The sequence below is a fragment of the Barbus barbus genome (genome assembly GCF_936440315.1).
Source record: "Barbus barbus genome assembly, contig: scaffold_43, whole genome shotgun sequence".
Classification (NCBI taxonomy): domain Eukaryota; kingdom Metazoa; phylum Chordata; class Actinopteri; order Cypriniformes; family Cyprinidae; genus Barbus; species Barbus barbus.
Window position 1 is genome coordinate 217,655 of NW_027636806.1, and position 10,548 is coordinate 228,202.

At 41.6% G+C, this 10,548-nt stretch overlaps 1 protein-coding gene across 1 annotated transcript; it reads right to left on the bottom strand.

Annotated features, from left to right (window-relative positions):
* Positions 1-281: 281 nt before the first annotated feature.
* On the bottom strand, positions 282-1,706 carry LOC306868609 (uncharacterized protein; the record flags this gene model as incomplete). Its single annotated transcript, XM_079414866.1, has 1 exon — positions 282-1,706. One exon carries the CDS (start codon positions 1,704-1,706, stop codon positions 282-284), a length of 1,425 nt encoding a protein of 474 aa, XP_079270992.1.
* Positions 1,707-10,548: the final 8,842 nt, after the last annotated feature.

Sequence of the window (10,548 nt, forward strand, 5' to 3'; positions counted from 1 at the left end):
AACATGTATAGTTACTTCTTGTGCATACCTAACATTGCATAGGTTTCAGTGTATTTTATGTGAGGAGGAGGAGGGGGGTGAAGGGGAAATAGTGTGTGTGAAGTGTGAGCTGCACTGTGTGCTGCATCTCTGAAGTTCCCTTTACATCTGCAGGAGATAGTTCAAGTGTTAATTTTCAGGAGGGCCTTTTGTTTCGTCGAGGGGTAAATCAGACATATTGGCACCAGCCTTACAGCTCCCTCATTTGGCACCGTGGGCCACTCACAGGGTTTCCTGCGGTGTCACTTCAGTCGTTGTAAGGTGGGTAGCTTTAAGGGGCTGAGAGTCAAGATAGTATTGGTGGATGTTTTTACCGATCTGATAAGGTGTCGGAAGTAGCAACATTGGAATAACGTAAAGGAGAAGATGAGTGCGCTTCCAACCGCACAACCTCGAAGTACCCAGTCCCACCAAGTATATGCAGACTGTGCGGATCGGGTCGATGAGCTAGACAGGATCTGTGCAGTCTTTCGCGCCAAATTTGTCTCCACTTGCGCCTGAGAGAGGTGGTATTCTGTTTGGAGAATGACGTTCTGTACCAGGTCCATCGTGTCGACCAGAGCTTGTGTTCCGTGTTCATAAAAGGTGTCTTCCCACCACGGGGAGACCTCAGCGTCCTTCGGCATCCTTCCGAGGATGTCGATCTGGCCCATAGAAAAATCCTCTGTCACTTCCAAGCAAAAGGAGTGATTAGCAGGACAGGTCAGTCCTCCATATGTGAACGAATTCATTTCACTGATGACGCACCACTGAGTATAAGACACCTGAACAGCATTTGAATGGCCATGCAACGATTCAACATTTATGAGTTTGCTATCATTGGAAGAGAAAGGTTGTAATGTGTTACATGTGCAGACAACATAATTGTGAGTTTCATGACAACAAGTGCGACTGGTAAACAAGGTCTCAGTACCCTTCAAAGTCATATATCCAGTGAGGTGATCCCATTTAATTACCTGATCTTTAACTACCACTCCAAGGGAGCGAATAGTAGTGGAATTTGGATAAACTTGATCTGGGTGGATTAAAGGAAAAGTGGCAAAAAACCCAATGCAACCAATACATTCGTTTCCAGTATACATCATAATTGTGGATAACAGTTCTGAATATTTGACATTTTTCATTTTTTCTGAAGAGAACCATCTATGCAAATCTAAGACCTCAATTAAATCATTCAAGACATGTCTCGGGGTTTTGTGAAGACGAAGGTCTAAAATTTCCTGTCTTGTTGCAGTAAACAAATCTTGTGCATATGATCTGCAGGCTAAGTCACGTTCGATGGTACGGGTCTGATTGAACAATGTGTGGCTGATCGTTAGAAGCGCCTGCGCCTCAGAACGAACCGCTTTGATGATGTTATCATTGCTATTAGTGATGTGTTGAAAACCAGTGGCCATCTGATCTGTCAACCATGTGGAGAATTGGGATTGTTTGGTTATTTTATAGGTGTTGGCTGCTGAATTAATTGATCCAAACAGGCCAGCTATATTGCCGAGCAGGTCTCTTTTTGAGCGAGCAGGTGGAATTTGGACGGCAAGTCTGTCTTTGTAATCAGAAATTAAATCATCGATTCGTGACTGTAGCCATGAATGTGACTCATCATTAACATCCCAATGTTTTGTATAAGCAGTAAGTATGTTGGAAATGTTGTAAGTCACATGTGTCATTACCAAATTTACATCATGTAATAAGGTTTTGTTGATGTTTCCTCTAATCAGTCCACCAGGAGGAATTGAGTGCAATTCCGGACATTTTTTGGGTTTAGTGTATCCACAGGTGGTCAAATTAAAACAATACATAACAGTCCATGAACAGTTGTGTGGATTGGTGAAATTGTCTATGCTATGTGAACATTTTCCGACACAATATGTTCCTTCCTTTCGGTTGGTCCACACAAACGTTTTTGGTTTCTGCTCGTTAGGTGTGTATGATGTGAGGTCGTACATTAACTCTGTGAACCTCATGTGTGTGTCATTATGCGTCTCCGTATGTGTACACCTATATGTTGCAGGTTCCAAATTTGTAACATTATAGCACAATTTTGGGTCTATGCCATTGTTGTTGTTCTCATGTAGAGTGTCCATGTTACCTATTGTGTCGCCTGAATCTATTTTAAGTTGATATCAGGCAGTGAGGTTGTGCATGAATTTTGGTGCTCGAGTGTATCCTGAAATGTTTCCTGACGGTGGGTGGGTGCTACCTGAACTACAGCAAATTTGTGGTGTGCAATTTGGATCCGGTACTATACCGGGAGGCCATGTAGCTGTTTCTTTGGGTGTGAGTGTGATTTTTGGTGTGGACGGCCCCTTGGAGTATTTCCACACCCACCTCCCACATTTCAGGTTGTGTGTGAGTGAAACCCTTTGGCCCAGTCTGATGCACGTGGGCCCTGACACTTTTCTTTCATCCGGCCTCCATGGGATCGCTGCAGTCGACCTGGAAGACAGGAAGAAAAGACAGTGACAGTTATTTATTTATTCTGTGTACCTTTAAATGATTTGCACTGAGACATGTGATACCACTTCAGTTTCCCTTTTATGGTTGTGGCCACACAGCTGTTGCATACAGCTTTAATTTCATATGGGCCGTGCCATCTGGGTGTGAATGCACCTTGCTTCACAAAAACACGTATCATTACCACGTCTCCTTCTGAGAATTTCACCTCAGAGTTTGGGTTGAATTGTGCATCATTTGTTAGGTCTGATTGCTGTTGTTTCAGAGCAGCGTGTGCATGTAGCACTTCTAGCCTCTCTCGTAATTGCTTCAATACAGACTGTTGAGTTGCGATCACGAGAGGCCCCAGGTCTGCTGGGGAAATTTCTGGGTCGATGGGCAGTTTCATGACTCTTCCAGTCATGAGTTCAAATGGACTGATACCTGTGGCTTTTGAAGGAGTTGCCCGCAGTATTGTTAGAACTGTGGGCAGAGCATCAATCCATTGGTTTTTGTGTTGTGCAATCTGTTTCGAGATGCTTTCTTTTATGGTTCGGTTAAGACGTTCCACCATACCGGAGCTCTGAGGCCTGAATGAAACGTGGAATCTTTGTTTGATGTTCAGCATTTGGCATATGTTTTTCATCACCTGGCCTGTGAAGTGTGTGCCCTGATCAGATTCAATTTGGATTGGTGCTCCCCAGAGTGGGAGAATTTGGTTCGCTACCACACGTGCCACTGTTTTTGCATTGTTATTGCGAGTAGGAATCGCCTCGACCCATTTGGAAAATTTGTCAATTATCACAAGGCAATAACGATACCCTCCTTTGGCACTGGGTAGTGGACCTATAAAATCCAATTGGAGCGACTCCCAAGGTCCCTTGGGTGGCTCTGGTCTACACAGTTTTGTACGGCCAGGTTTACCTTGGTTAATGGTGGCACATACAATGCATGTGTCACACCACCTTTGAATGTCTGATGCCATTTGTGGCCACCAGAAGTTCTTTTGTATCAGCTGTTGTGTTTTGGGAGCTGATACATGTGCATAATCATGGTATAACTTTATCACTGGTTTCTGGAGGGCTTCTGGAACGATGTATTTATCGTCTCTCAAAATCATGCCTTCAGTGACCTTGACTAGTTGGTCCTGCTGCAGGTGCGGTGTCAGTTCTCCATCAGAACTCCACAGTTCTTGTTGGTACTGTTTCAAGTCAATAGGGACAGTCTGAACCGCACTCACAGCAGGAACAATCAGTCTGTCAGGCAGCCATTCATCTCCCTTTTTTGCTGCTAATTTTGCTAATTGATCTGCAATGTTGTTGTTTCTTTCGTGTTCATCTGGATTCTTGTTAATGTGCGCGCGCACTTTGACGACGGAGAGTGAGGAATCGCGTGTTTGAATCTCCTGCCAAATCGAAGTTATGATGTTAAAATGTTTGATTGGCGTTCCGGCAGATGTGAGGAATTTTCTCAACTGCCACTGTGCCATAAAATCATGGACTGCACCAAAAGCGTATCGAGTATCAGTATATACACACAGCGGTTCGTGATGTGATCTGATTGCTTCGAGTAATGCAAAAAGTTCAGCTTCTTGTGCAGATGTGTTTGCGGATAGTTTAATTAGCAATTGGTTAGTGCCTGAATTGGGAGAGTGAGGAGTCCACACCGCACATCCTGTGCAAAATTTTCCATCATGCCAGTATCTGGAACCATCAATGTACACCCGTGTCTGATTTGGGAGTTCTTGATCATGAACTGGGCTCTGAGCTTCTTGCTTGGTTTCGCATGTGTGTGGGTGGCCCTCTACATCTCCCAATAAATGAGGCAATATTCGGTCGTTCACTGTTGTGATGTCACGTGCTTGTATATCTGCTAACCATCTGGCTAACCGTTGCGACGACACACCTTTTATTCGACCCTGCAACAGCATTTGTACTGGCGTGTGCACTGTATGTACAACGATAGATTGAAAACCTACAATCGGTTCAGTTGCTGTCAACATCCAGTGAACTGCCAGCACGTGCTGAGTGCACGGGTCGAATCCTTGTTCGACCGTGGATTTTTTTCGGCTGTAATAGGCGATCGGGCGTAATTTCCCCCCATGATCTTGTGTTAAAACGCCACTTAGAGTGTTTTCATTTGCGTCCACTTGTAAGTGGAATGCTTTTTTGGGGTTGGGCAGACCGAGCGCAGGAGCACTGCACAAATTTTCTTTTAGACTCGTAAAGGCTTTTTCGTGTTCCTCTGACCATTCTAGGACGTCAGAGGGCTTTGATTTTCCTTTTAAGAGGGAATACAATGGCGTGACTACGTTTGCAAAGTCTGGAATGAAGTCTCTTAAGTAGTTTGCTGTTCCCAGCACTTTCTGTAACGCGTTCAGTGTGTGCGGTCGGGGGAGTTCAGCAATGCATTTCCGCCTATCCTCTGTTAATGCTCGGTGGCTTTGCGTTATCGTATAACCCAGGTACTGGACCTCGTTTTGTGCGATTTGAGCCTTTTCTTTGTTTAATTTGAAGCCAGCTTTACCGAGTGTTAACAGTACTTCGTCAACGAGTTGTAAATGATCATCAAATGATCCCTCGGTCGCGAGAAGTATATCATCAACGTAATGGATCACGTTTCCGGTTACTGTCAGTGGATTAAGTGTGTCTTCTAATGCTCGGTGAAAAATCGCAGGACTGTTATGAAGGCCTTGAGGCATTCGTTCCCAGGTGTACTGGATTTGATTCACAGTGAAGGCCAATTTCCACTGATCCGCGCGTTTGATTGGGATGGACCAGAAACCGTTCTTTACATCGAGTACTGTAAACCAAGACGCTTGTGTTGAAATCTGTGATAATAACGTTGATGGATTTGCCACTATAGGTGTAGCCTTGGGCAAAACTTTGTTAAGACGCTGATAATCAATACAGAGACGCCATTTTCCGTTCGATTTTGGTACTGGTAAACACGGAGAGTTTGTGGTCGAACTACATCGACGGACTATTCCTCTGATCTCAAGTTGTTGTACAATTTCATGAACGGCTGACTCGGCCTCTGGTTTAATGCGGTATTGTTTTTGCGGGGGATGGGGTTCCCCTTCAATGCATACAACAAAGTCAATAAGGCCGCAGTCATGTTCATGTGTAGCCCAAATGTGATCGTGTTTGTTTACCATTTGTTGAATGGGATCTGGAGTGGATATGGACATAATACTCGTTATGTTTTTTGGTAGGCATTTTTTTACAGTTTTGTCTGTTTTCAATTCAATTTGTTTTTCAAAGCAGTGAATTACAAAGCCATACTTCCGCATAATGTCCATTCCCAGCACAGTCCCTTCACTGTTGTTAGGTAAATACCAGAGGGGTTCTTTCAATACAGTCACGCCTAAATCGAGTTCAACTGGCTGTGTTTTTGTTGCAATCATTAACGTGTCGCCGATGCCTTTGATCTGAATAGTTTCGTTGGTTAAAGGTAATGGAATGTCTGTACAGGAACAAGATGCGCCAGAATCAATAAGTACGTCCGCTAACCGGCCTCCTAAATTAGCTCTTATTTTTATTCTGTTTCCGCTCTTAATTATGCTCCCTACAGCGATGGAGGTCACGTATCCCTATTGGTGATGATATTTTTCAGTCGTGCCGCTCGCGTTGTGGGCCGCGCCATTTTGGGTTTTTTGTTTTTGAAACTCGGTGATGAAATCAGCAAATTGTTTATATAAGTTTGAGTCGTCGCTAGAGTGCGTTTTTTGGTAACGATTTTCTTGCTCTTTTGACTCTTTCTCTCTTTTTTGGCAATCTTTTTTTAAATGGCCAGACTTTTTGCAATAGTGGCATAGCATTTTGTTTGGAGATCTTTTGCTAAATTTGTCTGGGCTGTTCCCTTCTGTTAACCATTGTGCGGACGCAATGTTGCGGGGTTTTGTTCTCCATCTGAGTTCTATTCTTGATCCCCAATCCACTATCGCTCGGAACGTGTTTTCGGCCGGGTCGACGCCATTTGATAAAGCCTTTTGAATTGGACTGCCGGCGTTGTTCTTTACAAGTTGTAGTAACGCGTCATGGTTGCGGTCTGCATTTTCTAGGCCTGAGTGTTCTCTGTATGTTACCCATAACCGTTCAGCATACGTTTCAAATGACTCATTACTCGCTTGTTTGATTTCTAATATTTTGCTCCAATCGGCGTGTGTCGGTCCCCTCATGTCTAATAATGCTTGTTTTAGACGCTCGTAAATAATTTTGTTGGTTTCGTTATTGTCTCGGTTCATTATGTTGCCAGATTTCATCTCTGCGGTTAGTTTCGGTTTGAGCTCATCAGGGATAGTGAGGAGAGCAATTTGCCATACATCTCTGATTTCTAATTTGTACACATTGGCCTGTAACATCAATGCTTCCCAGTAGGGTTGAAACGGCCCTTTTCTCGGCATAATTCCTACGACTTGTTTATGTCTAGAACCTTCTTCGCATGTTAACGGGCGACTGATCGTTGTGATTTCATCATCCGCATTCGTCATGGTTTTAAGCACAGCGACTTTAACTGATTTATTTGGCAAATCATTCGATTTTGTTCGAGTCTTTATTGGGCTTCGCAGGTTTGGCGTTTCAGGCCACAGGCTCACAACAGCTCGGCTACGAGTTTCTCTCTGTGGCCTAGCGCTACATCTTAAAGCGGCATCGTCATCATCACTCTCATTTTCAGCCTCTAGCTCGAAGGTTTCTTCCAGTGCTGCCTGTTTTACTGCAGCCACTGGAAAACCTGATTTATCGCAGCAATTTTCGAGAGCTGATATGTAATTATTGCCGGTTTGAAGTTTTCTTTGAATTTGATCAATTGTTGTCGCCATTTCTTCGCGCTGTCTAGCCCACCCCTTTTGTTCGTAGGTAAACGCTTCGACTTGTGTTCTTAGCTTTTGTAATTCGTCAGATCGCAACCTCTCGATTTCTTTGATATTTGCTATTGTTCGTTCGTTCTCGGTTATGGTCTCGAGGTCGTTACGACGAAGCAAATACACAATTGCAGCGGGGATTTTCTTGTACTTTTTCTTGGATTTTAGTTTCGCACCCTCGGCAGAATACCAGGATATTATTTCGTTGTTACTCCAGTTTAATTTTAGTCCCTTGTCGCTTAACCGAACAAGGAGTTTTCGCAATTGCACGCCTAGAAGCGCCATTATCTCTTCATCTACACTGCCGTGCTTTCCCTGAAAAGACATGTTTCGCGTCTAATTCTTTTGCCCACCGGATTTTTCGGCTCCGGTCTAAACAGGGTATTCCGACCCGTACTATAAATGTGTCTATATGTGAGATGTAAACAATCTTTCCCTCAACACTTTTACAAGGCAAAAATCTACTTACCACAGCAGCTGGAGATAGATGAGAGGGAGATCAAACCTCATGTTCCGGGCTGGGTTCAAGTTGAATGTCGCGCTGGAAAGACGTTGCTCGTCTGTTGCGAGATCACGGAGGTGTGGTCACCACTTTGTAAAGCTCGTTTATTGGTCCAATGGAGGTTTCCAATAAAACGAGGAAGGTCTCTCTGCGTATTGCTTGTCTTTCCTTTTCGCAACACAACAAGATTAAATGCAATATATTTCTTTCACATATAATAACTCGTTGTTTCATCTGACTCCATAAATGAAAGGTTTTAATGATATCTGTGCATCATTAAAGTGAACGAATGTTTGATTGTTCTGTTAAGCTCTGATTATACTTTACCCGCTTAGATCAGGAAACTATATCGCTTCGAGTTCCTCACGAGGTCTCCGGCACAATTTTTGTCAGTTCCAATGACCCAAAACAGAGGTATTTGGCTAAATATCTGAGATTTGCCGTATTCCCACGTGCAGAATCAAAGATATGTAATACTTAGCCCCCTTGGCTGCCCCTCAGGAACTTAATTCAATAGTTTACTTTAGTAAAGTCTTCCTTTTGACCACCATTTAAGAACATTAGTCGATCAACTTTACCTTTCTTCAAAATGGCTTTGTCCGGCCAAGCTCGTGGCTTTTCCCACGTAAACTTATCTAAAGTAACATTAAATTAGAACAGAGGTCATCGACGCATTCAGATCTAGGCTGATCAAACAGCATCTGCTGATTCTAGACAGAAACTTACTCGTCTCCTCATCCAAGCACACGTGAATCTAGGTATCGGATTATTAGTCGTCACTAATCCCTGACGCAAACTTGTGGAAATATACGAATCCGACAATCTACTTGGGAAAACAAATCTCAGAGTCGGTCAGAATACAATCAAACGTTTACAATTTATTGATCAGGTAATGAAGCAATAATTCAAAATCCAATTCACAAGAATAAAATCATCAGTTGAACATGTCATAACAACAATTCAGAAATAGAGGAATTTGTAGAAATTATTACCTGTCAACAAAACTACACACAGCATTTGTGTGGGAAGTCAGCTTACAGACTCCCCGAACGTTTTTGCACCTTTTCCTTATATACCCAGCTAATTCAATATTCCTACCAAATGGTGGCGTTTGTCTTTATAATTACAATTTGGTTCCCTGTTGAGGGATTCACGCCGTGAGATCAGAATTTGTACTTGAAAGGGTTCTTGTTTTACATACAGGAATGGGGGATCTGGGGGAGGAAAACACCTTTTTAAGAGACACATGACTTTTCTCATATTTTATAACTTCTTTTAGCTTTTCATTATGGTTGGGAGAATGAGACCATTTTACCAGGCGCACAAGGACACTTTAAATGATATCAAACATGTATAGTTACTTCTTGTGCATACCTAACATTGCATAGGTTTCAGTGTATTTTATGTGAGGAGGAGGAGGGGGGTGAAGGGGAAATAGTGTGTGTGAAGTGTGAGCTGCACTGTGTGCTGCATCTCTGAAGTTCCCTTTACATCTGCAGGAGATAGTTCAAGTGTTAATTTTCAGGAGGGCCTTTTGTTTCGTCGAGGGGTAAATCAGACATATTGGCACCAGCCTTACAATATAATTAAAACTGTTTTTGAATAAGTTTTTTAAATGTTTTTTTAGGTAATGAGATTGTGGTTGTAATTAATTTCGGACGGTTATTTAGTTGACATTTTAGGGATATCTAGTCAATTTTTATAAATAAATGATTATTTCCATAATAATTAACTATGGAATTTGTAAAGACAAGATCATGAAGAACACTGAAGACTTTTAAAATTTTATTTTAATAAGCATGTTTGCGAGATAAATCTCATGGACATGAAAACTCCCTCAATTATATATTGACCCATCCAATGCTTTACAACACTCTCAAAAGCTTACAGTGATTTCAGTCGTTACTAGGGAGTTATCATGATCTTCACTTTAGAATACTGATCCAAATAATTAGTATTTCCTTTAGAAGAATTTGGTAATACTTGAGTCATTACTAGTGGGTTACCATGAGCTTTACTTTAGAATTAATTATTCATTATGTATTATTCATATTAATTATGAACCTGTATACAGTAGTTCTTAGGGAGGTATGAAAAAATAATAGTTACTGATTAGCTAATAGTGAACTACCACCTTCGACTAAGCACTATTACTTACTAATTCATTAATCAGAGTTTCTTGTTAGTTACTAATAGTTACTAGAGTGCCAATATTGCATTACTCATGCGTTCTTGTGTAGTTATTCATTAATAATGGAACAGTATTCTAAAGTGTTACCAGTTTTAAGATGCAATATCACACTACAACAATTCAGTGAGGTTCAATTAATTAAAAATGACATGAACTTAACATTTATACATAATAAATCTGATTGGAAAGTCTGTTAGTGAATTCTTTTGACTTTGGAAATCTTTGTTGCATTGCATACCAATGCTGGCTGTTAAAAATGGGAAAACACTTATTGTGTTGCTTGCCTGTAACTCAAAACATACAGAAGATCTAAAGTAACTGATTTTGTTCAAGTGAAGAATATTTTTTAACATGACTTGATTCACCATTTCTTGCGTCACAAATTTGACATCAAACTTTGCCATACGGAAATGTAATATATGTGCATATACGAAATACCCCCAATTTCATATATTGACATATAAGTCTACCAAATACAAAAATATATGTTTATGTATGTATAATACATTTATTGCCATA